General features: G+C 45.2%; 1 protein-coding gene across 1 annotated transcript; it reads right to left on the reverse strand.

The window, feature by feature from the left end:
• Nucleotides 1-706: 706 nt before the first annotated feature.
• Nucleotides 707-25,412, reverse strand: NDUFA9 (NADH:ubiquinone oxidoreductase subunit A9). The gene is made up of 11 exons (XM_056862712.1): nt 25,352-25,412; nt 21,238-21,402; nt 20,649-20,746; nt 17,831-17,922; nt 14,898-15,039; nt 11,241-11,343; nt 9,801-9,868; nt 9,636-9,712; nt 6,713-6,808; nt 5,007-5,073; nt 707-880 (listed from the first exon to the last, which is right to left on the reverse strand). Exons 1-11 carry the CDS (start codon nt 25,410-25,412, stop codon nt 707-709), a joined length of 1,143 nt encoding a protein of 380 aa, XP_056718690.1.
• Nucleotides 25,413-27,773: the final 2,361 nt, after the last annotated feature.

Here is a 27,773-nt window from a genome sequence, read left to right on the forward strand (position 1 = left end):
AGTAATGGTGCCAGTGAGTTCTATTTGAGAAAGTGACCGCGGTGAAAACTGGTCCAATGGTTTGGCTTGAACTGGAGAGATTCTGGTTCAGCTATAAAAGGCTGCTCGGTGAATTTCGCTGCCTATCCTAGCACACGCCAACACTGTAAAGACAGGTAACCCTCCCTGGACATCTCCCCAATTCTGAGTAATAATTAAAAATTGTAGAAAAGAGCAAGAGTTCAGTAGCACCTTAAAAACTAACAAAATTTCTGGCAGGATATGAGCTTTCGTGAGCTACAGCTGTATCTGAAGAAGAGAGCTGTAGAAGTTCTAGCTGTATCTGAAGAAGTTTGAGCTGTAGCTCACAAAAGCTCATACCCTGCCAGAAATTTTGTTACTCTTTAAGGTGCTACTGGACTCTTGCTCTTTTCTACTGCCATTGACAGACCAACAAGGCTACCCATCATGAATTAAAAATTGAAAACCTAAGGTCAACACAATCAAAAACTAACAGCATGCAAAAAGAGCTAAAATTCAGCTCGGATTGGGACCTTTCATAGTTAAAAAAAAAGCCACAACCTCTCTCTGTCACTTTGAAACCCCTGAAGCAAACAGCCGTACACAATAAAAGGCTACAGGATGGATTTAAACTTTGTTATGTACAGATTGTTCAAACAAACAAGGTCAGCGTAAGTCCAGCCTGCAAAGTCGCGGAAGTCAATGGTTATATGTTGGTAACGGGCTTGGCTGGTTTCGCTTCCTCGATCTCTGAATCCAGCCAGCGGAACGTGCGGTGGCGGCGCAGGACTTCTATTGCTCTTTGTTCCACGGGAGTGGCAGTGATGCCCAGGTCCTCTAAGCCAGGAAGATCAGGGAACCTCATGTCCGTGGTATGGAACTTGAAAGACACAGGGATCAGAGTATCGTTAAGTCCATCTGACATGCCTGCCTCTTTACAACTTGAAGCACTTCAGCCGAGGCTGCCGTCATCCCACCTCCCATCAAAGGTTAGAAATGTTGTTTTGAAGGATAAATCTAGTCATGCTAGTTGCTGAATGGTGAACTTTTTACCTGAAGAGAAGAATACCACCATCTCACGCACAGTGGCGAAGTTCTGTTATATTGCTACCAGAATACGGAGACTGCCTGATGTCATGTGAAAAAGGTAAAGGTAAAGGCCCCCTGTGCAAGCACCGGGTCATTCCTGACCCATGGGGTGACGTCACATCCCGACGTTTACTAGGCAGACTTTGTTTATGGGGTGGTTTGTCAGTGCCTTCCCCAGTCATCTTCCCTTTACCCCCAGCAAGCTAGGTACTCATTTTACCAACCTCGGAAGGATGGAAGGCTGAGTCAACCTTGAGCCGGCTACCTGAAACCAACTTCTGTTGGGATCGAATTCAGGTCGTGAGCAGAGCTTGGACTGCAGTACTGCAGCTTACCGGGGCTCCTCGATGTCATGTGAAACTGTGTACTATTGTGATTGGTTATTTTTATTATTATGCTGGTCAACAACTGTATTTAATAAACGCATGTTGTTTTGAAGGTGCCACAAGACTGCTGTTTCTTTTTTTTAACTAAGAAAGTTGAGGGGCTGTGACTCAGTGGTAGAGCATCTGCTTGGTCCCAGGTTCAATCCCCGACATCTCCAGTTAAAAGGGATTAGGCAGGTAGGTGATGTGAAAGACCTCTGCCTGGAGGGCCGCTGCCAGTCTGAGTAGACAATAGTGACTTTGATGGACTAAGTGTCTGATTCAGTATAAGGCAGCTGCATGTGTTCATGTGAGAGTCCGATAAAGCTTGCAAACATCCTTCACTTTCTTTAATACATGGCAATGGGGCTTCCCAAGTCTCTTAACATTTGGTGCTTTCTTAGGAGGAAAGGCACAGTAAACACCGTGGGATGTTTAAATATTTGTTTAAATATCTGAAGAGATGCCATGTTAATGAGAGAACTAGCTTGTTCTCTGTTGCTTCAGAGACTAGGACACGGAGTAATGGATTTAAACTAAGAGAAAAGCTATTTCACCTAAACAGTAGGAAGAACTTTCTGACTGTGAGGGCGGTTCGACAGTGGAATGCCCTGCCTCGGGGTGGGGGGGTCCCCGTCTTTGGAGGTCTTTAAGCAGAGGCTAGATTGCCATCTGTCGGGAGCGCTTTGATTGTGGGATCCTGCATGGCAGGGGGTTGGACTGGATGGCCCTTGTGGTCTCTCCCAACCTTGTGTGATTTTGTGATTTTTTTGTCTGGATTTCATTCTAAGCAAACCGGCAACCAGATTGAACAAATGCTCCCTCCTGGCTAATTGTAAAGTGATTACAGTACAATGCCCCATAGCAAGTTCTGACTAAACATCAGTGTTCAATCTACCGCTTGTTCTCAAGCTTATCATCAAAGGGCCTTTCTCCAAGCCCCCCCACATATTTAGAAAGGGGGTGTGACCATGAGATAAGGGCCTTTTTGGTGGCCTCCCCCTCTTCCCTGCACCAGCTGCCTTTCCTTGACATATTCAGGTACCAAGCAAAGCTTGTAACCCTTTTGTGCTCCTGTCGATCAAGCTGCTGGCTGTTTTAATTCTTGCACTGCTGTTTTGAATTCTGGTGCGTGTGTTTTTTTTTAGCCATTGTTCTTGCCAGTGGCTTTATTGTGGGCCTGGTTTATTGACACTGATATTTTATTGCAACAGCAAATAGCATGATTGTGTATCATTTCATATACTTTCCAGGGGAGAGGTGGAATAGAAATTCATAGAATCATAGAGTTGGAAGGGACCACCAAGGTCATCTAGTCCAACCCCCTGCATAATGCAGGAACCTCACAACTACCTCCCCCACACACACCCAGTGACCCCTACTCATACCCAGAAGATGGCCAAGATGCCCTCCCTCTCATCTGCCTCAGGTCATAGAATCAGCATTGCTGACAGATGGCCATCTAGCCTCTGCTTAAAAACCTCCAGGGAAGGAGAGCTCACCACCTCCTGAGGAAGCCTGTTCCACTGAGGAACCACTCTGTTAGAAAATTCTTCCTAATGTCTAGATGGAAACTCTCTTGATTTAATTTCAACCCGTTGGTTCTGGCCTGACATTCTGGGGCAACAGAAAACAACTCAGCACCCTCCTCTATATGACAGCCCTTCAAGTACATGAAGATGGTTACCATGTCCCCTCTCAGTCTTCTCCTCTTCAGGCTAAACATACCAAGCTCCTTCAACCTTTCCTCATAGGACTTGGTCTCCAGCTTGTCTACATCTTTCTTAAGTTGTGGTGCCCAAAACTGAACACAACTGTGAGCTATATTAATTTGGGGCCTAGATTGCATTGCCAGCTTCAGCTAACAATTGTTAAGCCTGTATGTGTTTCTCAGGCCAAAAGCCACACAGCATACAAAAGCAGAAATTGGGGTTTTTTCCTCATTAAGCAGCAGGCGGCACAGACTGGATGTCTGCTTCCGCTTCCTGTTGAAGGAACAGAACAGCAAATTTCACAACTGATAAAATGTAGCCTACTGATTAAGATATATACCCACATAACCTGTATAATTTATAAATAAATGGCCAGTCCAGGTGTGGACAAGAGCTGAGTGGACGAGAGAATGAAAGCAGGCGTCAGGGCTGAAGACCCAGGCCAGGAGAAAACCTTAGATGACAGGAGTGAAGAGGCAACCACCTGGAAGGTCACACATGAACACATGAAACTGCCTTATACTGAATCAGACTCTTGGTCCATCAAAGTCAGTATTGTCTATTCAGACTGGAGCGGCTCTCCAGGGTCTCACGCAGAGAGGTCTTTCACATCACCAACTTGCCTAGTCCTTTTAACTGGAGGTGCCAGGGACTGAACCTGGGACCTTCTGCATGCCAAGCAGATGCTCTACCACTGAGCCACACACCCCAGATGATCGCCACCCTCATGACCACAAAGCCATTGTCAGGTCCCTATCGGGGGAAAGGGGGCAAATCACGGAGGCCATGCAAAATTTCTGAACATCTGTGAGTCAAGATTACCCCACTGAACCAATAGACCTGAATCGATGAGTATTGAGATAACCATACAAGACAAGACTCCCTGTCAAGAAGACGAAAGTGTAGAACAACGAAAATAACATCAAGATTTGCTGGAGTTGAGGCAGAGACGCTCCCCTGAAGATCTCTCCTGACTGACCAGCACTGGAAGATTTGGCCAGCCGTTTGGGTGAGTGTAGGGCAAGCTTGTTGCTAGGGCACACTCTCTAATCAATAAAGCTGCAGCTGGGTTTTCTTGGCACTTGGCTTGAAACAAATCTCAGATTATGTTGGTGAGGTGTTCGGTAGAGTCATAGAATCAGAGTTGGAAGAGACCACCAGGGTCATCCAATCCAACCCCCTGCACAATGCAGGAAATTCACAACTACAGCCCCCCCACACACACCCTCATGTGAAGGAGATGGGAATCAAACCTAGTTCTCCAGATCAGAGTCCACCGCTCCAAACCACCGCTCTTAACCACTACACCAGGGGTGGGAAACCTTTTTTCCCACGAAGGGCCATTTGGATATTTATAACATCATTTGTGGGCCATACAAAATTATCAACTTAAAAATTAGCCAACCAAGCCCCAAGCAGTCAGCTGCCCCAGATGACACACACACATTCACACACCCACACGGTCAAGAAGGCTGGCGCACTCGCCCATCTGGTGGCACATTATGATCTGTTGCACCAGCCAGGTGCCCACAGACCATCCGCCATGACTAGAGGCTATTCCGCCTTGAAGAGAGGTTATTCCTGTCCGTGGGATGGGGCGGATCGCCAGTCTTCGATCCTTCTGAGCTAGAGATCTACCAGGACCCACCAAGGGCCAGACAAAATGATTTCACGGCCCTGAAATGGCCCCCGGGCCTGACGTTCCCCACCCCTGCACTACACCATGCTGCAGAAACTCTAATGAAATAACACTCCAGGGTGCTAAAGCACGTTCTCTCAATCCTGAATGTAACAGTCAGAAAGAACACACGTGAAGTGGCAACTGCAAGCTCACACTTACCCGATCCACTTTGTCTCTGGTTATCCATGGCTCGAAGGGGCTTACCTCAAAGAATCTTGCACATAAGCTGCAAATCAAAGCAGTCAAAAGAGACCAGTCACAATTACAGGTTTTGACAGCACTGCACTCCCCACTCCCTTGAGGAGGAGGGAAAGTGCAGAGAAGAATATCAGACTGGAGCATCAAGCCAGAGGATGGAGGGGTGGGGGAGAACAGGAGCAGAAACTGGTAACGGGATCTCACAGTTCCCTTGCTCATGACGGGGGGCTGCACGGGGTCCTTTTCTCAAAACGCGTTAGACAAAAACAGCAGAGAATTCTTTGAAGGATGTTCTTTCGCCGCAGTTCTCATTTAGGACGTGAATGAACATTCAGTATTAGAAACGCATCCCCTCTTACTCAGGACCATCCTCGTGGTCAGATTACACGTTACATGTTCTAAATGCCATCCCCCCTGAACCCATGTGGAAATAAACATGGCCTCCTCACTCAGGGACCACGTTCTATGCATGGTAGTGAATGCAAGAGAGGGTTGAACAAGTGCTTGAGCTTGGGCCCTGCTTCCAGTTTCACATAGGAGCGTGGCAAAATACAACAACCATAGTCCACTGCTACCAACTAACGCGGCTACCCATCTGTAAGGGCGCTTTCACACATGCTGAGTAATGCACTTTCAATCCACTTTCAATGCACTTTGCAGCTGGATTTTACTGCATGAAATGGAAAAATCCAGTCGCAGACGGTCGTTAGACGGTCTAACGACCGTCTGCGACTGGATTTTTCCATTTCATGCTGTAAAATCCAGCTGCAAAGTGCATTGAATGTGAATTGAAAGTGCATTACTCAGCATGTGTAAAAACGCCCTCAGTGTGAGTTCCTGCGGTGGAACGTTATCTGAACGAAGCCTGGCTTGGATTCAGCAGCAATTTCTGCTGACAGAAAGGGCTTCTGCCTCCCATTGCCAGCCAAAAGGCTGCTTCTGGAGGATAAGGGAGCCCCAGGAACTGCCTGGGGAGCTCAAGGCCTGCAATGGCAAATAGGAGATCAGTGAAAATCACACACCCCTTCAGTCGCAGAAATCCTCTGCCGGATCCGAGACCCTATGGAGGTGACGTCCCTTAAACTTTCAGTTTTCAAAGTGAGTTTGGTCCTTTGTTTTATTTGGATATCAATACAAGGAATGTTCCCTGTATTTGACTGACGTTGTGATTTCGCTGCTTAATTATATATAATTGCTCCGTAAAGAACCGTTTTTCCTCAAGTCATTTTTGGGGTCTGTGTTCTTTTCCAATCGTAATGAGTTCTCCCCCCCCCCCCCCCCGCTTCTCAAATCCTCCCTTTGACACCGAAGGTTACTGGGGGCCCTTGGGCCAGCCATTCTCTCCAAGCCCAACTTTCCTCACAAGGCTGTTGTTGTGAGGATACAAGATGGAAGAGGGGAGGGTGTTGTGGGACGTCACTTTGGGTCCCCACTTTTTGTTGTTGTTTGGGTCCCCACTGGGAAGAAAAGCAGGTATAGTTATCTAAATATATCAAATTGGCAAGTGTTATTTGTGCTTCAGGCCCACCAATTACAGTAGAATTTAAGGGCACCTTACCACATCTCTGACTGTACCCTGTAACTGCAAAACCTGAATCACGTTCCCTCCTCGTGTTTAAGAGGTGACGCGACTGACAAAAACAACAACAAAAAGAGATTATACATACCGATATAGAGGCCGAGGCATCGGATATGGGAGATAACCTCTGTGGAGCACCGCATAAAGATAACGTACTAAGTCGTAAAGGAAATATCTATGTGGGCTGCAGGGGAGAAAAAAGCAAAGGAAAGTATCCGTTCAGTCAAGCTGTGCCTCTTGCAAACATTCATACAGCATAATATAGATGACAAGTTTAGGAAGATACACCTAAAATCCATTTTTCAGCAAAAAAAATACACACATGAACATAAGAACATAAGAAGAGCATAAGAAAGGCCATGCTGGATCAGACCAAGGTCCATCAAGTCCAGCAGTCTGCTCACACAGTGGCCAACCAGGTGCCTCTAGGAAACCCCCAAACAAGACAACTGCAGATGCACCAGCCTGCCCATGTTCCACAGCACCTAATATAATAGGCATGCTCCTCTGATCCTGGAGAGAATAGGTATGCATCATGACTAGTATCCATTTTTACTAGTAGCCATGAATACTCCTCACCTCCATGAACATGTCCACTTTCCTCTTAAAGCCTTCCAAGTTGGCAGAAATGACCACATCCTGGGGTAGGGAGTTCCACAATTTAACTATTTAACGCATGATCTGGCCATACAACATAACATCTCCTCTTTAGGAAGAGGCTTTGAGATACAAATGGAAACCAGAATACGGGTAAAGTATAAGTCCCAGTACATGGTATTCTGCTATATCCCAGTTAGACAATTCCTTGATGAAGGACAGAAAGCAACTCCAGTTGTTTAATATATACTGATTGCATGAAAGCTCAATGCATATGAAGCAACCTTCATGAATGACAGTTAGGAGCCCCGTGGCGCAGAGCGGTAAGCTGCAGTACTGCAGTCAAAAGTTCTGCTCACGACCTGAGTTCGATCCCAAAGGAAGTCGGTTTCAGGTAGCTGGCTCAAGGTCGGCTCAGCCTTCCATCCTTCCGAGATTGGTAAAATGAGTACCCAGCTTGCTGGGGGTAAAGGGATGATGACTAGGGGAAGGCACTGGCAAACCACCCCGTAAACATAGTCTGCCTAGCAAACGTCAGAATGTGACGTCACCCCATGGGTCAGGAATGACCCAGGCTTGCACAGGGGAATACCTTTACCTTTAAGGACAGTTACTCCAGTCTAAGCCCATTCATTTCAATGGGCTTAGACCAGAGTAACTATGCATAGGACTGCACTGAATGGGAAACTGCTGTAAGGATTATTCTTTCAGCTGCCCAATGGGGAAGTCTTGGAAACCTCAAGTGAGCAAGGAAAGAATCAAAGTTGCACAAAAAGTTGAAGTCAAAAACGACTGTCAGAGAGGCTCTGCCCTAAAAAAATTACTTGATGGTGAAAAATCTTGCAGCATATCTGGACCTCAACCCCTCCTCCCAACCCCCCCAGCACAAATTTAACATATGGAACAAAAAAAGCAGTGTTGTTGCATTTTTATCCTGTTTTCCAGCCACAAAAAAAGCCTGGTGTGTCAGCAATTAAATAAAGAAGAATGATGGTAGAGATCTCAGGAGTGATACGAAGGCCAAGCAGGAACCCAGGTCAAAAAGATACGTTTAAAAAGATAATGTGTGCGTACGTGCATATTTTCTTACATGGTTAATCAACATTTTGAAATGGGAAAACTGCTAGCGCAGTATATATAAGATGAAGAAGAAGAAGAGGAGGGGTTGGTTTTTATATGCCGACGTTCTCTACCTTTTAAGGAGAATCAAACCTGCTTACGATCACCTTCCGCTCGCCTCCCTACAGCAGACACCTTGTGCGGTAGGTGGGGCTGAGAGAGTTCTAAGAGAACTGTGACTGGCCCAAGGTCACCCAGCAGGCTTCATGTGGAGGAGTGGGGAAACCAACCTGGTTCACCAGATCACAGTCCGCCGCTCTTAACCACTACACCACACTGGCTCGTTAACATGAATGGTAGTATACATAATTTACCTTGTGTGATGCACTATCAAGTGTTCGGGCTACTCTACAGTCCAATTGAATTGTTTACTGTATTTTGGGATACACTCTGAATCTCAGCAAGAAAGGCGGGCTACATATGAAGAAAATGAACAAATATCAAGAACTATCCCACTGCTACTAATGCAGCACAACACCCAGGACAGTCGAAGCAAGAGGCTGTATCTCATGGCCATTTCACATGCTACGGGAAGGCCACAGAGATTTTTCTCAGGTTTCACCTGATTCATCCTCCTTGCCTCATTAACTCCTCCCCCTTCACACACGTAAAGAGTTATGACCCACTTTTTGGTTATGACACCACCAATACCCTTTTGAGTTATGACACCGCCACTACCCTTTTAATTCAAAAACTGTTTGGATAACAGTTAAACATGGCTTCCCCTCTGCAAACATCAGAGGCCCTAAGATCCAGAAGGCTCCACCCTGTGCCTCACCAGGATCATTTTTTGAACCCACCGGAGTAAACTGTAATCCTATCTAGCGTTTTCTAATCACTGGAGCATTTCAACATGTTAAAGAGTTCTTGAAATTGTGGCAATGTATTATTCTACCAGCCAGATGGCATGAACATTTCCTATCATGGAGAGAAAGTGTCCCATCTAGTCATTCACTTCTTACTTCTGAAAACTGCAGCCTTACTGTCAATGATCCTGCTTAGCTGTCTGATCAAAGTTCCCAAAACAGGTTCCGAGACAGTGAGAAGGCTTGATGCAGGTGCAAACCAATATGTCTTGTTTATTATTGTGGCAGCAAACAGTAAGGTGAACTACAAAACTGGAAACTCACTCTGATCAAATAATTCCAAATGTTTACTAACTAGGGTTTTTATAATCTGTGCAAGTCTATTTCCTCTCTCACATACACTCTCTGTAGCATTGTAATTCTGCAGTACTGATAAGAGACTGCAGATAGAGAAAGATTCCATGGTTTATGATTAAAAGACTAACCTACCCAGCTAATGCGTAGGTTTTGCCTTTTGCATCAGGATCCTTAATGGCATTAATTATCGCCTTGGCTACGTCAACTACCTGTGGGATAAAATTTTCAAGACAAACATTAGCATAAACGGCAAGTTTAAAAACAACTTTAAAAGGCATGTTTTTGCCTAATACCTACATAGATAGGCTGTTTCACTGTTCGCTTGCCCAGGGATATCAGTGGCACACCCACAAACCAGCGCATGTCTAGAGAGAGATGGATAGGTTACTTGGAGAATACAAACATGGATACCTGGGAACAAAGAAAAGCTGCGCAGATACTTTCAGCAAAGTACACAACCATACCTTAAAATAGCAACATGAGAATCAACCACATTTTTTAAAAAATTAATAAAAGTACATGCTCAACAGCAGGGAACTCCTACATCTGTCCGAAAGGATGGGAAAACCCTGCAGAGGTAGCTGTTAGATTCCCAGCCACTAGATTTTGACATGTGGACCCACAGATATACAATAAATTAATAATGAAGCTTACACTCCATTTAATGTAATATTTGCTTCCACTAAATTATAATTCAGGTTGTATTTACCATAGTTATTTACAGGTTTATATCTGTTATTAATGATGGATGTACAATTACACATACATATACAGTTGCCTTATTCCGAGTTAGACCCTTGATTCCTCAAGTTCAGCCTTGGAGACACTCCAGGGTCTCTGGTCAAAGTCTTGCGTCACACCTCCTACATGATCCTTTCAACCAGAGATGCCAGGGACTGAACCTGGGACCTTCTCCATGCCAAGCAGAAGCTCTGCCACTGAGCCACGGCCCCGCCCCAAAAACCTTGAAAGCGAATAGTGTCCTGAGCACACCCCTAATGCACAAATATAAATAAATGAAGCATGACAAAAAGTTGAGTAAAACTTTCCAAACACATGCTTCAGTTTCAGATTTAAATTCCAAAAGATAAAGTTTAATTCTCAAGAGTGCAAGATTTTGAGTTTGTAGAATTCCTTTTCAGTTCTAATTCACAAAAATCCAACTTCGACATTGAGCATTATAATTGCCCAAGTTTGAACTAGCAAGCCTTTCACCTCTGAATGAATAAAACCTCAAGGAATGAAAAGAGATGGGAGGGGCAAGGTCTAGATTTTTAATAAAGAAGAACAGACTTGGCAGAGCTTTCGATGTTTATAATACAGGAGTCACAAACCCAGGAAAACATGTGTTACAGAGAACCCTTTTAAGACCTATAACTATATCTCCAGAAGACTGCGGCACCAGTTTAAAGAGGAAGATGAACTTTAAACAGGGGTGGGGCTGCGGCTCAGAAGCAGAGCCTTTGCTTAGCATGCAGGAGATCACACGTTCAACACCCCCCCCCCCCGGATCTCCAGTTAAAAGAAGTAGGAGGTGATGTGAAAGACCTTTACCTGAGGCAGCTGCCAGTCAAAGTAAATAACACTCAGTCGTTGATTCTACCATGATATGGGCTGGCATGAAGAACCAGAGGTGCAATTTGGAGCAAGTGTGGAAAGAAGTGAGATTCTACCCCTTTCTCTCCAACATTACTTTCCCCTTAACAAAGCAGATCTCATGCTCCAATAAGTGCATACTTGCATAGTAGTTGAAAAACCTGTCCTCTCTTCCAAACATTTCAGCAGGCTTCATGATGATAGCATCTGGAAATTCTTCCCTCACAGCCTTTTCCCCAGCAGCCTGTTATCAAGGCATTAACAGAAAATGACTGTAGTATAAATACTTCATCAGATGATGTTTCACATTAACCTCTACAAATGTCGCTAACAAGCAGTTTATATCCTGGCTTTATCACCTCTGAAATGGCTGCACTAAGTATTACATCCTGCCCCTCCTCGTGGCTCAAGGAAGCTTACAAATTGCATGCAAAACAGAGCCCCAGATAATATCACACACACCGCAAAAGATGCCTGCTGTCTAAAGCCCATAAAAAGTCAGAGCAAATAAAACAACCTTGCAGCGGCTCCTGAATATTTCTAGAGATGGTGCCTCTCTTACCTCCTCAGGGAGCCTATTCCACAAAGTTGGAGCGATGATGGGAAAGGCTCTGGTTCATACCAGGCAGACTACTGAGAGCCAGCATGGTATAGTGGTTAAGAGCGGTGGTTTGGAGCAGTAGACTCTGATCTGGAGAACCGGGTTTGATTCACCACTCCTCCACATGCGTGGCGGAGGCTAATCTGGTGAACTGGATTGGTTTCCCCACTCCTACACACGAAGCCAGCTGGGTGACCTTGGGCTAGTTACAGATCTCTTAGAGCTCTCTCAGTATGTGTCTGTAAGCCGGTTTGATTCTTCCTTAAGCGGTAGAGAAAGTCGGCATATAAAAACCAACTCTTCTTCTTCTTCTTTAATTGGGGGGAAAGCCAGTAGGTCGCAGCTTGCAGATTACAGTTGGTGTACAACAGCGGTTTCCAACCTTTTTGGTATGGTGACCCATTCAAGGCTGGCCCAAGGATTTTTGGCACCCTAGGCAAACCCTGCCCTTCGCACCCATCTAGTTCAATATTCCATTTTCTACAGTGGCTAACCAGATGTTTTTGAGAAACAAACAAAGAGCGCACAAAGGGGGCAGCTGCCCCCCACTATGAACCCCAAGCAAGTGGCATTCCAGCAGACACAGCCTTTGCATATGGAAGTTACATTACAGCCTTTGACCACTCTCTCCTTCTCCTTTACTCCCTCTATTCTCCTAAGAGTCTAAGAAACTCACTCTAATAACCATCAGGAGACGTTTCACTTGATCAATATGTATATGAAGCAAAGAAAAAGTATCAGCTGTGTAAGGAATGGAAGATACTGTTTCCAGGGTGAGATCTTGGTTTCCAAAATACAAAGGAGAACAATGGAAAGGGCAGTGGCACCCACTGGTGGGGGGGGGGGGCTAGCATGCAACCTAGGCCTTTTATGCACAGGTTGTTTCCTTCGCTGACAAGCCCTGAGTACTTCGAGGCTTTATTTTCATTATGCGTTGAGTATTTTCTGACCTTTAGAAGTCGCCTTGCTCTCTCCTCGTGTTTCCCCCACGTTTTGTGGATGCTGTTTTACCCCCAAGTTTTAACGTCTGCCTTGATCCCAAATCAAAAACTGATCCAGTGCATACTTGTCAATCCGGGGTTTTCTCCCCATGCCCATCCTCGCTTCTCCCTCCCACTTGTCTTTCCCCCTCATCCAGCCCTTCCTCTCCAGGCTGGAATACTATAAGGCTGCTTATTTGGTCAGTTTCACAGCGAGTGCTGGTCAGTTTCGGTCCTCAGTCTGCCACTGAAATAATCACAAACTACTTATGCGGCTGCAGAGTGGTTTGAGAATTCGACTACAACTACTGTGCATCGAGAGAGCAGCATATCCAATGGAAACAAGCCATGCATAAAAGGCCCTATTTTCAGAGGCTTTGCCACCCAACAGTTGGGAAACGCTGGCATACGAGGTATGGGAGGAGAAGGCCTTTTAGATATTTGGGTCCTAGGCGGAATATCACAATTTAGACAAAAGAGAAAATATTTTATTTATTCTTTATCATCCATATATTGGGCGGGGGGGGGGAGAACAAAGACTTCCAAATGTTTAAAACTGTCTTTTCCCACGAATTCCCTCATTTTGAACAAGTCTCATCTGGGTCCGGCGTTGTTGTTTTTTCCTGAACAGAACATGAACATCCTTGCATGTTTATCTGAACATGGATGGGGTGAAGAAGTCCTTCAACTGGGGATTCTCTTCTGATGGATACTCAAGGGAAAGACACCCAGGAAACAGTCCACTGGGGAGGCAGAGAGCAAGGATTGGAAGGCTTTAAGAGGGGAGTGGACATATTCATGGAGGAGAGGGCTATTCATGGCTACTAGTAAAAATGGGTACTAGTCATGATGCATACCTATTCTCTCCAGGATCAGAGTAGCATGCCCATTATATTAGGTGTTGTGGAACACAAGCAGGATAATGCTGCTGCAGTTGTCTTGTTTGTGGGCTTCCTAGAGGCACCTGGTTGGCCACTGTGTGAACAGACAGTTGTACTTAATGGGCCTTGGTCTGATCCAGCATGGCCTTTCTTATATTCTTAAGGATGCCAGGAGGGGGGATAGAGACAGCTGGGGAGGTGGAAACAAAGGCAGAAAAGTCAACACAGCTGCCACTGAGAACCAGATCATGAAGTCTATACTTAAGAGAAATCCTCAGAACAAGACTGAGCTCCCTCAACAATGCATGAAGATACTCTTACTAAGAAGTGTCTCCAACTCCAAGATATTGGGGGGGGGGGCTTACAGTGTCCCTTCTTTGTAAAGAATTCCTTAAATTCAAGTAATTCAGAATACAGCTGTATAATAAGCTACCGAAACTGAACAATGGTGCACCACTAGTTCACAAGAAGCTGGCATGATGCTACTCAATGATATGCTAAAAATCTGTAATAGGAAAAATGTGGTAACAACAAATCCTCAGCTAGATAATCATCCTTGTCCTACTCCATCTTCCAATGCTGGAGCAAGCACCCTGTGCCACCTTAATTTATGCACCATTTTTAACCTACTCTCAAAATTCTGGTTCTTGTTGTTTTAAATCTTTACACTGTGTAGAAGAGACTCACCTCCCATATTTCTTAGCCTGTGCCTGAGAAAGGGCACATGCCCACTTGAAAACATGCTGTAAAGAAGCTTTAACTGGACACTGCTACCACGGAACAATTACCATATGTATTCACACACAAACGCCCCCTGCAAACCTCAAAAGAGGGGCATAGTCCCATCTCACTCCAACATGCCAAATAACCCTTAGGAAAAGAGCAGGCTGGGTTCGATAGCTCTGTGATCCTGCTATATCTCCCGGGAGTATGCGAAGTATTTTGCTTTCAGGCAGGGGCAAAGAAAGTAAAAGGGAAACATGAGAACATAAGCCTTGCTGGATCAGACCATCAAGTCCAGCAGTCTGTTCACACAGTGGCCAACCAGGTGCCTCTAGGAAGCCCACAAACAAGACGACTGCAGAATCATTAGCCTGCCTGTGTTCCAAAGCACCTAATATAATAGGCATGCTCCTCTGATACTGGAGATAATAAGCATGCATCACAACTAGTATCCATTTCACTAGTTGCCATGAATAGCCCTCTCCTCCATGAACTTGTCCACTCCCCTCTTAAAACCTTTCAAGTTGGCAGCCATCAAGAGGCTGCGATTCTGTCCCTAATACCCTGAAAGCAACTACAAACCAGCAGCAGCTAGAAAAACTCAGTGACTTACTTTATTCCGAAGGTATTTAGATGGGCTCCTCAAGTCTGCATTCAGATGAGACACATGAATTAATTTTTCTACGCCAGCTTCTCTGGAAAGCCTGGCAATATCCCTGGGAATGTTAATGAAGACATCTTCAAATTTGAAGTTTCTGAAAGAAGGGGGGAAAGGATTACATGTGTGCTTTGATTCACTGACAAATATCACATGACAGTTACACTGGTGCAGTGTAACAGGGGAGACAGGAGAACAGACTTTGGCAGCTGTCATTAGGTAGGCCTTAACAAACTCAGTCTTGACTAAGCCAGTCTCTCAGAGCAGCAGCCGACCCAGCACAATACAGGGACAGGAATACCTGATAAGACCTAGGAGCCCCGTGGCGCAGAGTGTTAAGCTGCAGTACTGCAGTCAAAAGCTCTGCTCACGACCTGAGTTCGATCCCGACGGAAGTCGGTTTCAGGTAGCCGGCTCGAGGTCAACTCAGCCTTCCATCCTGCCGAGGTCGGTAAAATGAGTACCCAGCTTGCTGGGGGTAAAGGGAAGATGACTGGGGAAGGCACTGGCAAACCACCCCGCAAAGAAAGTCTGCCTTGGAAACGTTGGGATGTGATGTCACCCCATGGGTCAGGAATGACCCGGTGCTTGCACAGGGTACCTTTACCTACCTTTTAAGACATCAATGCAGTAAAAACAGAATTTTAAACACAAGAAACACACTTCTTCCTTGTTTTCTGTTCTGCCGGTTTCCAGAGCATCCCGATATGAAGCAGTTACCCTGTGACACCTACATAACTACAGAGACCTTATGGATCCACATGAGCAGACAATGCACATCTTGTTCTTTCAACATTCTACCAGTTCAAAGCTTAAGAGTCATACAAGCAAGGTCATTTGCCCTATCGGAATACCATTTGGCAAGGAACACTATCTTGCAGAATGTCTCTAAAATTGGGCCAAATTATACATCAGATGGGGTTATAGATGTTCTAGATTTTTTACACTGAGTGAAGAACCCTGTCTGTGATCTAGGTGAATACATGAAGCTGTCATCTACTCAGTCAGACCACTGACTGATTCCATCAATACTTCTTACTCTGGGAGGCTGCTGCTGCTCTCTGGAAAAAGGTCTTTCCTGACGCCTGCTGAGATTTTTTTTTTTTTTTTACTGAAGATGCCAGGGAACCTTTGCCATTAAAAGCATGCGTTCTACCACTGAGACAGCTCTCACACCCAATGCACCTTTAGCTTCTCCTTTGGACAGCTTAGATAAGGGCGATAATCCAATGCCAAACAAAACAAAACAAAAAAGTCTTCACCCACTGGGGGAAGACAACAGTAGAAGGACACAGACAAATCTCCCTGGGGAGGGAGTTCCAAATTTTTGTTGCCACAACCAAGAAGGCCCTTCCATTGGTTTACACCCATCTAGCCTCAGATGGTGGAGCCACCTGAAGCAGGGCCTCTGAAGATGACTAGAGTAGTTGGGTAGGTTCATATGGGAGTGGGCAGCTTAGTGAAAACCTATTGCAGATTCCCAGAGGTTTCAAAGTTCCCAATTTACAGTAATTAGTGGGAACCAATCCAAGGACAAGTTATGCAGCACTTTCCTGGCACACTGGTACTTCCCTGAGAGACAGCGTTGCTGGGCTGTGCAATGGAAACTGAGCAGGAGAGAGAGCACCCTGAGAACCCTTGTGTGGCCAGTAGGTAGGGTTGCCAACCTCCAGGTGGTGGCTGGAGATCTCCTGCTATTACAACTTCTCTCCAGCCTTGGGGAGAGGAGGGACTTCAATGCCATAGAGTCCAGTTGCCAAAGCGGCCATTTTCTCCAGGTGAACTGATCTCTATTGGCTGGAGATCAGTTGTAATAGCAGATCTCCAGCTAGTACCTGGAGGTTGGCAACCCTACTAGTAGGGGGGTGTTGATACAGCAGCATGCATCTCCAGGTATTAGACAAAGCTAGGAAGGAGTACAGACGTGTATAAGAGACAGTGGCAATGGTGTTGTATGTGTGAGAGAGGGTGCTGGAGTACATGTGACAGAGGCGAAGGAAGGGTGGTACGTGATCACACACATGCAAGAGAAGAGCAGCGTACACATGCAAAACAGAAAGGCCACATTGCTCTATACACATGGAAGAACAAGACAGTCATCTCTCATGTTCCTTCATATCTATGTAATGAGATTGTGAACAGTTTTGAAGAAGGCTGTCATCTGTCTACTAAGGAACACCCCGGTAAATCACTCTGAATAAGCCATCGGCTGCAGCTGTCTCTGCTCTGGCCCGGCGTCTGAATGGGGTGGTCAAGTGGCTGAGGGAGGACAAGCTGAACCCAAGTAAGATAGAGGTGATGCTGGCCGGGAGGTCCACTGCTTTGATAGGATTGTGCTTCATACTATCAATGGTGTGCAGCTTTTGCTGGAAGACTCTGAAGAGCTCGGGAGTCTTGCTGAATCATGGTCTCCCATTGCAGGAATATGTTCCATGACAACAAAAGATGCTTTCTTTCCAGCTGCACCAGCTAGGAAGCTGGCTCCCTATTTGCAGATGTCCAGTCTGGTCATGCTGATCCATGCTTCAGTAGCCTTAAGCCTAGATTACTGTAACACAGTCTATGTGGGTCTGCCCTTGAAGACAACGTGCACACCACAGGTGGGTGATCCACTTGCAAATTCACTCCAGCATGGAAACTGTAACAGCTTCTAACTGCTGTTTTCAGCCCAAGAATTTGTGACCCTGAGATCTCTCAATCTCACACTGGAGAGATAGAGATAACGGATTAAGAGGGAAAATACAGGGAAAACATCACAAAAATACGCAAAGTGTAAGACCTTTCCTTTAAAGAACAAGACCGGTGATGCACTAAAGACTTAACCCCACCACTCAAAAACCCTTTTCATGGGATTTCAGTTTTTTCTTACTAAATGTGAAGACAGATACCTCGTTTCCCACTCTTTTCCAACAAGATTGATGACAACATTACTGTGTTCAAGGGCTCTTCGGATAGAATCTTTGTCACGTGCGTCCCATTCCTAGAAAACACAGCATAAACCACAAAAGAAATTAAACTATGCAGGAAAAAAACCTCAAAGACTTTATAAAGCAAAACTGTTTACTTCAAGCCAATCTGTCTTTATTACAACAGCAAATAAGCAACAGCAAAGATTCCATCAAAATAAAAACATGAAATTGGCATACATTTTCGACGAAAAAATTTAAATTACATAATGACCAGTTCTTTTGAAATATCTCAAAATAAAAACACCTTCAATTCAATTCAATTCAATTCAATTCAATTCAAATGGCTAATGACCCAGGATGGAGCAGGTGGAGCGCAGGTCAACCATACTTACCTCGGCATGCTTTGTTGTCATCTTCACCTTTATCACAGCAGCAACAAACCTTGCCATTTGGAAAGTAATGAATTTATCCCTGTCTGTCAATACTAGTTCTAACTTATCCTGATCTGACCTTCCTGGGAAATGAGTTTTAACGTTCCCCAAAAGTCCTTTATGCTCAGCCCCAAATATTGGCACTGGAATGTGACACGGGACAAATCCTGATTCACTTCCTCACCTTTTGCAGAAAGCAACTTCATCCCACCCCCATCCCTGGAGTATAACTGATTGACAGACAAAAGAGGCACCAACAGAGGAAAACTTCAAGGTGCCCATAACTTCATACAGATTGGGGGGCGGGGGGCTTGTTGTTTTGTATGGAGGTTTTTTGGTCTTGGAATGACAACTGGTTATTCCCTTTATTTTAAAGAATACCATTAAAGGATGCCGGGAAAAGCTTGGATTACTTCCTCAATTTATGTCTCTGACCCTCGGCCACTGTAGCAGAAACATCTCTCCCCACAGTTTTCTTAATCTCTCCTGCGACAATTTCTCCAACGGGGCCAGGGAGGAGAAGAGGGGTGGGGACATACCAGGGCCCTATCCATCACCTCCTTATGCCCCGTAGCATCAGAAGGTCAGCCCTATCCCATTCCAAGAGGCGAACGGTCCCTCCATTGCAGAAAGACGCAGCTGGAGTAAGGACTGAGTCCAACCCTCCCATGCGTAAGCTATCACTTCACAGATGGATTCACTTAGAAATACCCATGCCACTCGCCCATAACTGTTTCTCAGGGCATGGGAGGACAGGCAATGGAGGCACAATAGCTAAGGAAGGAGGAGCAGATGTCCCTTTCCTGGGCCAAACAAGTACAAGGAGTGCAGACACTACTATCAAAATATTACAGAGTTGGTTTTTATATGCCGGCTTTCTCTACCACTTAAGGAAGAATCGAACCGGCTTACAATCACCTGCCCTTCCCCTCCCCACAACAGACACCCTGTGAGGTAGGTGGGGCTGAGAGAGCTCTAAGAGAGATGTCTAACCCAAGGTCACCCAGCTGGTTTCATGTGGAGGAGTGGGGAATCAAACCCAGTTCTCCAGATCAGAGTCCACCGCTCCAAACCACTAGTTTTAACCACTACAGTGTGGTTAAGAGGGGTGGACTCTGATCTGGAGAACCAGGTTTGATTCCCCACTCCTCCATATGAGCGGCGGAGGCTAATCTGGTGAACTGGATTTGTTTCCCCACTCCTACACACGAAGCTAGCTGGGTGACCTTGGGCAAGTCACACTCTATCAGCCCCACCCACCTCATAGGGTGTCTGTTGTGGGGAGGGGGAAGGTGATTGTAAGCCAGTTTGAGTCTACCTTAAGTGGTAGAGAAAGTCGGCATATAAAAACAAACTCTTCTTCTACACCACGCAGCACATGGTTCTGCTCCTGCAGGGGCTGCCAAGTACATCTACCCTCCCCATGACTCTTTTCCAAGCATGTCTACCCTACCTATCCCTCATTTCTTACAGTGCAATCCTATGCAGAGTTACTTCAGTCTAAACCCATGCTTTCAGTGGGCTTACAATGGAATAGCTCTGCATAGGATCATACTGCCAGAGTGTTGTGCGTGTGTTAAGTGCCGTCAAGTCGCTCCCGACTCTTGGCGACCCTATGAATCAATGTCCTCCAAAATGTCCTATCTTTGACAGCCTCGCTCAGGTCTTGCAAACTGAGGGCTGTGGCTTTCTTTATTAAGTCAGTCCATCTCTTGCTGGGTCTTCCTCTTTTCCTGCTGACCTCAACTTTTCCTAGCATGACTGTCTTTTCTAGTGACTCTTGCCTTCTCCTAATGCGACCAAAATATGATAGCCTCAGTTTAGTCATTTTAGCTTCTAGGGTCAGTTCAGGCTTGATTTGATCTATAACCCACTGATTTGTTTTTTTGGCTGTCCATGGTATCCGTAACACTCTCCTCCAACACCACATTTCAAAGGAGTCTACTTTCTTCCTGTCAGCTTTCTTCATTGTCCAGCTTTCACACCCATACATAGTAATAGGGAATACGATGGCATGAATTAACCTAATCTTGGTGGCCAGTGACACATCCTTACACTTCAGAATCTTTTCTAGCTCTTTCATGGCATCCAGAGTGTTAGGCTGAAGGAAAGAGCTTAAAAGCCAACAAGAGCTCTGCTCCCAAATAGCTGCTCAGGAACAGCAAAACAACCTCGCAGCTCAAAGTCCAAACCAGGATGGTCCTCTGCTGGAGGGAAGGGGTTGAAGTCTATCTTTGGGGGGTTCTGACTTCATCCATTGCTGCCTGCTCTCCTCCCCTGCGAACCAAGATTGGATTATAACAGGGTCACCGTAAATGGCTATGTCTTGATGGCACTTCCCACCACCCAAAGCCAGAAAGACCTACCGTGAACAGGAGCTGTCCAAGATCACCCATTGGCCGTAAATACGTCATGTCGTATGGTTCACAGCGATAAGGAATCATGACCTGAGAGCCAATCCGTCCTAAAATATTCAGGAAGGGTTTTTTAGAAGTAGAACTGCTGTATAAAACTGAGAGGAAGAGTACTGAATTCCTGACATTCACAAGAGTTGTCATCAGACACCTAAACACTCATACCTGACCGCACGTATCTAATACAACAAACCTAAGCTAAATAATTCTTCTTCTTTTTAAGAGTGAGCATTCACAAATTCGACACTAAGTATGACATATAGTTTTTCATTTTTTGTTGCCCTTGAAACACAGCAATGGGCCGGGTTCCTATAAACCCACAAATATATCTCCACTTTGGCCACCAAGGCCCAATAAAGGCCCAGTTCATCAGTTTATCCTCTTCCAACCCCTGATGGGGCAAACCGACAACTGTGAACCATGGATTCCGAGGTCAAGCCATAGCTCTAGACAAGGCTTCAAGAACTTGCTTTACTTTAAATCTCAAAAGAAACCACCACGCTTTAGGTTTATTCTTTCTCGCCAGGCCCCCAAACATTACCCAGTCGGCCAACGACGTATCGACCCAAGAATCCTGTGGCCCCAAAGACAGTGGCCACGATGCCACTGACAGAGGAACGCCCACTCTTTCCATGAGGAATCACGGAGTAATGAACATCACGCTGTTGCTGAAGAAGAGGAGATGCCGATGGAGAAACGCTCCAGCCTAAATCAGAAGGAAACAGAGGATGCCCATGAGTGGGTTGCTGTTGCTCAATTATCCAAGAGACTCAGGGGAACAATCCCATTTGATCCTCAAAGGTAGCTTGGGCTAAGAAAGAGAGCACACGTGGTCTTTAAAATTGCTCACAATAGCTACTAAACAGCTAAATGGGCAAATGTTTAGTTGTGCGCATCTGGCACAAGGGTCTAGTGGCCAATTAGTACATGAAGCCAACAATGTCCTTAGGTAGGCTGAGACTATCCTAATGGATGACCCCATGATGCAATGCAAGACAAGTGTTAGCAACCCCTCCCTCCACCAGACTCTCTGTATCTACACATGCCGGAGGAGACATCCCCGGCCACATGCTGTAACTATGACCACATCACAATGTTTGGCTTGCTCGATCCATTTAATTTCAGTCTGGACAAAAACCTGCAAGCTATCCCGGGCAAACAGAAGCCCATTTATAATTGTAGAAAGAATAGATTAAATTAAAATAAACATGCATAGCCCATCAACATACATGGTTTTCAATTTACCCTCCAACTTGCCATCAAATTAAAGGTCAAGGCATCTTACAAAAATCCGAAGCCCATACCACCAGAAATTAAACCTGACTGGAATACTGATATAAATTACTAAACTGCTCTCACTGGATTCAATCTGAGTGGGAACTAATTGGGGGGGTTTTAGTAACAGACTTCAAAAATTATGCAAGCAAAAAGAGAAGACCAAAAAGGTACCTATACATATTAACCTATTAAATACTTTAAAGTTCCTCTGGTTGTATTATTACTGATATTTGATTCCAATAGTTAATAAACAATCACCATTGTTGAATAGAAATCTCTAATCTGCATTTTCTCTTCCATAAATATTTACACACACTGAGTACATTCATTATTATTACATACTAAACTTATCGTAGCCAGTCTCAAGTGCTAAGAACAGGTTTCCTATTCCATTAGGGAGCAATGACTTGCTTATCAGCCTCCAGTTCATTCAATATCAGATTCCTATGCTTCTTTGGCAATGTTTTTGTTTTAATACCAATTAGTGCTAATCCTGGATCTTTCTTCTCACAAATAATAGAAGTGGTGTGCGTGTGCACGCAGATACATGCCTAAGTATTAGAGGTGGGGGAAGTGATGCATCGTTCATCTTAGCCAAGAGGAGATATGGAAAAGGGAGGGAGGAGGATTACCCTGGTAAAGGGAGGGGGTCACTCAGTTAAGGTCTATCCCTTATTTGGGTCCCCCTCCCAGCCAGCAAGACCCCAATAGCCATGGTAGCAAAAAAACTCACATCTTAAGTGCTATTACTGAACACTAGGTTGGTTTGTGATAAGACACCTATCATTCAGGACACGATCCTAGAGGAGAAGCTACTCCGACATGCATCGCAAAGAACTGGCTAGATGAAGGGTTGATGTCTCTCATTTGTGCCCATCAGGTTTCTTGGTGCACTAACAGCCAAGACTTAACACAGGCCTCGACAAATTTTCTTTGGCTCTAGGAGCCAGCCCCAAAATTTAAGCACTAGGCTCATTTTTCAGCCTTCAGAATTTTATATTTTCTCACCTGCCACAAAACCTACTACTAAGCACTTCACAGTTTCTTGTAACTTTATTCAAGCTATAATATGACAAAAGTGTTGTAGTATATTAAAAATATGGGGGTAACCCTGGCTGTCATCATAATAAAGCTTCAAAACAAAATCACTGCTGAAAATACTAGGTGCTGAAATGAAATTTCTAGCCACCGTAGCAGCCTAGCACTTAGAAGAGTTGGTTTTTATATGCCTACTTTCTCTACCACTTAAGAATCAAACCGGCTTACGTGAAGGAGTGCGCTCCAAACCACTGCTCTTAACCACAACACCAAGCTGGCTCTCTTAGGATTTGTCGAGTTCTGACTTAAAGATGGGGTGGGGGAGAACTGCTGAAGGTCCATTGTGCATCCTTCAGGCCCACCGGAGGCAGTGTTCTCTGTTCTGTTCTGACTTATGGTTGGCATAATAGGTAAGATTTCAGCCCTCCACTGATCTGTGTCTGGCCATTTTCTGATACAGTTTAGGCTCATAGCATCACCAAGGGGACAAGACTCATGATGCACCGCAAGCAGCCAGTGGATCCAAATGAATCCACCTAGGGAGCTGGTGTAGGGTTGCCAGGTTCCTCTTAACCACCGGCAGGATGTTTTGGGGGCGGAGCCTAAGGACAGCGGGGTTTGGGGAGGGACTTCAATGCCATAGAGTCCAGTTGCCAAAGTGGCCATTTTTCTCCAGGGGAACTGATCTCTATTGGCTGGAGATCAGTTGTAACAGCAGGTCTCCAGCTAGCACCTGGAGGTTGGCAACTCTAAGCTGGTGAGCTCCCCCTCTCTCTGGCAGCCGGACAAACAGTTGTCAGGGATAAGAACATAAGAAAGGCCCTGCTGGATCAGACCAAGGTCCATCAAGTCCAGCAGTCTGTTCTCACAGTGGCCAACCAGGTGCCTTTAGGAAGCCCACAAACAAGACGACTGCAGCAGCATTACCCAGCCTGTGTTCCACACAGCACCTAATAGAATAGGCATTCTCCTCTGATCCTGGAGATAATAGATATGCATCATGACTAGTAGCCATGAATAGCCTTCTCCTCCATGAACATGTCCACTCCCTTCTTAAAGCCTTCCAAGCTGTCAACCACCTTCCTGCCTATTGTAGAAAAGGGCAAGAGTCCAGTAGCACCTTAAAGACTAACAAAAATATTTTCTGATAGGGTATGAGCTTTCGTGAGCCACAGCTCACTTCTTCAGATTCTGTGAACTAATATAACTAAGAAATTTAGAAACTTGTGCTCCTGGTAAAAGATTTCGGTGTGAAAATGTTGGGTGGGGGAAAAGTGTATAACATAGTATGGATTTAGTAGAGAAGAGCAAGAGTCCAGTAGCACCTTAAAGACTAACAAAAATATTTTCTGGTAGGGTATGAGCTTTCGTGAGCCACAGCTCACTTCTTCAGATACTGTGAACTAATATAACTAAGAAATTTAGAAACTTGTGCTCCTGGTAAAAGATTTTGGTGTGAAAATGTTGGGTGGGGGAAAAGTGTATAACATAGTATGGATTTAGTAGAGAAGAGCAAGAGTCCAGTAGCACCTTAAAGACTAACAAAAATATTTTCTGGCAGGGTATGAGCTTTCATGAGCCACAGCTCACTTCTTCAGATACTCTAACACGGCTAAAGGTAAAGGTCCCCTGTGCAAGCACCGGGTCATTCTTGACCCATGGGGTGATGTCACATCCCGACATTTTCTAGGCAGACTTTGTTTTATGGGGTGTTTTGCCAGTGCCTTCCCCAGTCATCTTCCCTTTACCCCCAGCAAGCTGGGTACTCATTTCACCGACCTCGGAAGGATGGAAGGCTGAGTCGACCTTGAGCCGGCTACCTGAAACCGACTTCCGTTGGGATCGAACTCAGGTCGTGAGCAGAGCTTGGACTGCAGCTTAACACTCTGCACCACGGGGCTACCCACTGTGAATCATCTTCCTGCCTATGTTATAAATACAAAGTGGCTCCCAAAACTTCCTGAGAGGGTTCTGTTTTGTGGACAGCAGAGTCTTGCTTTGCTGGAGATGCTAGAGGCTGACCCTGCAGCGTGTCCTTTTCGCAACCCTCTGCCTCCAAAACCTGCTGAGATTTGGAGCAGGCCTCGTGCTCGCAGCTTGACCTCCATACGACGACTCGTCGCGATTGGTTTGGAAACTTCCCAAGAAAAACGCTGCTGGGAGCCACTTCAGGCATGAGAGAGAGAAGCCGAACAAGACCCGGCGACCTTCCTGGGCCTCCGCGCGCTCCCACCAGAAAGGGACCCGCCGCCCTCGCCTTCTAAGAACCCGAAACGATTCTCCCCACCCCCGCAGTGACAGTCTGACCAAGGGAAGAGGGCAAACCCCGCGGGACCTACCGGCTCTCGGCCATAGCAGGAGCCGGCAGGGGACTCGACAACCGAGGGTGGAGGCCGCCATCTTTTCCCAGTCGACGCCCCGACCTGTCACGGACTACGGAGGCCGCCCGGGGACAAAAAAAAAAACCTCGCGCGGGGAAAAAAATATGACGCATACACCACGCATGCGCTGAAAAACGGACGGCGGAGAGCCGTTAACGTGCCAGGTTTGTTTTCAAGGAGAATCTGGAGCTCCGCCCAGAGGCGGGAAGGGGCGGGGCGAGAAGTGCCAGCGGGATGAATAGCAGATCTAGGAACAGAGGAAGACCCAACAAGAGATGGATTGACACATTCTAGCTGTATCTGAAGAAGTGAGCTGTGGCTCACGAAAGCTCATACCCTGCCAGAAAATATTTTTGTTAGTCTTTAAGGTGCTACTGGACTCCTGCCCTTTTCTAAATCCATACTATGTTATACATTTTTTTCCCCCACCCAACATTTTCACACCGAAATCTTTGACCAGGAGCACAAGTTTCTAAATTTCTTAGTTATATTAGTTCACAGTATCTGAAGAAGTGAGCAGTAGCTCACGAAAGCTCATACCCTGCCAGAAAATATTTTTGTTAGTCTTTAAGGTGCTACTGGACTCTTGCCCTTTTCTAAATCCATACTATGTTATACATTTTTTTTCCCCACCCAACATTTTCACACTGAAATCTTTTACCAGGAGCACAAGTTTCTAAATTTCTTAGTTATATTAGTTCACAGTATCTGAAGAAGTGAGCTGTGGCTCACGAAAGCTCATACCCTGCCAGAAAATATTTTTGTTAGTCTTTAAGGTGCTACTGGACTCTTGCCCTTTTCTAAATCCATACTATGTTATACATTTTTTTCCCCACCCAACATTTTCACACTGAAATCTTTTACCAGGAGCACAAGTTTCTAAATTTCTTAGTTATATTAGTTCACAGTATCTGAAGAAGTGAGCTGTGGCTCACGAAAGCTCATACCCTGCTAGAAAATATTTTTGTTAGTCTTTAAGGTGCTACTGGACTCTTGCTCTTTTCTACTGACTCAATAAAGGAAGCCACAGCCCTCAATTTGCAAGGCCTGAGCCACGCTGTCAAAGAGAGGACATGTTGGAGGACTTTCGTTCATAGGGTCGGAAGCGACTTGACGGCGCTTAACATGCACAGAACAAAGCAGGACTACAGCTGAACATCAAGAAAACGAAAGTAATGACTACAGGAGAGTTGCACAACTTTAAGGCTGACAATGAGGAAATTGAAATGGTTCAAGACTTTCTATTCCTTGGCTCCACCATCAACCAAAAGGGAGACTGCAGCCAAGAAATCAGAAGACTGGGAAGGGCAGCCATGAAGGAGCTAGAAAAGATTCTTAAGTGTAAGGATGTGTCACTGGCCACCAAGACTAGATTAATTCATGCCATCGTATTTCCTATTACTATGTATGGGTGTGAAAGCTGGACACTGAAGAAAGCTGATAGGAAGAAAATAGATTCCTTTGAAAATGTGGTGTTGGAGGAGAGTGTTACGGATACCGTGGACTGCCAAAAAAACAAACCAGTGGGTTATAGATCAAATCAAGCCTGAACTGACCCTAGAAGCTAAAATGATTAAACTGCGGCTATCATATTTTGGTCACGTCATGAGACGACAAGAGTCACTGGAAAAGACAGTCATGCTAGGAAAAGTTGAGGGCAGCAGGAAAAGAGGAAGACCCAACAAGAGATGGATTGACTCAATAAAGGAAGCCACAGCCTTCAATTTGCAAGATCTGATCAAGGCTGTCAAAGATAGGACATTTTGGAGGACTTTCATTCATAGGGTCGCCATGAGTCGGAAGCGACTTGACGGCACTTAACACACACACACACAACACACACACAGGAACAGATCTAGGTTGAAGCTACCATAAAAGAGGAATTAAATAGGGAATGGTGGTAGTGATGGTTAGTGGTGCGTATTAATGATCCCAAAGGGTTCATAATACTAATGCTAACAGTGCATTCCTAAGGAGAGTTACTCCAGTCTAAGCCCATTCATTTCAATGGGCTTAGACTGGAGTAACTCTCCTTAGGGATGTACTGTAAGCCTGTTACAGCCAAAAATAAGCAGGTGGTTTTTGGCATCTTTAAGGTTTGCACAATTTTGTTCCAGGTTAAGTTTTTGTCAGAGCCCATTCTTCAGATACTGTGGGTGGATCATCACTTTGCATTTGCTTTATGAAGGAGTAGTTATTCAGCAAAAAAATTATGTTCAAGGTATACTGGCCACAACAGCAGCTCTTTAGCAAAGGATTGAGTAAAGTGTCTAATTGTTGGTGTAATTTACCAGACTTGTTCCTCAAAAATAGGTTTAGGGTATGTCCAATCATTCATTTTTTTCTGGGAAGAAGGTATTACTCATATCAATTTTGTATA

This window comes from Euleptes europaea, chromosome 17 (assembly GCF_029931775.1).
Source record: "Euleptes europaea isolate rEulEur1 chromosome 17, rEulEur1.hap1, whole genome shotgun sequence".
Lineage (NCBI taxonomy): Eukaryota > Metazoa > Chordata > Lepidosauria > Squamata > Sphaerodactylidae > Euleptes > Euleptes europaea.

Bases quoted from the DNA above. Each gene is read 5' to 3' on its own strand.
- NDUFA9 (XM_056862712.1), bottom strand. From the start codon at position 25,412: ATGGCGGCCTCCACCCTCGGTTGTCGAGTCCCCTGCCGGCTCCTGCTA. The intron at 17,923-20,648 runs GTAGGTCTTTCT...TGTGTTTTCTAG, and splicing joins TTGGACAGCTCCTGTTCACG to GAATGGGACGCACGTGACAA. The intron at 6,809-9,635 runs GTAGGTTAGTCT...TCTCCCCTGCAG, and splicing joins AAAACCTACGCATTAGCTGG to CCCACATAGATATTTCCTTT.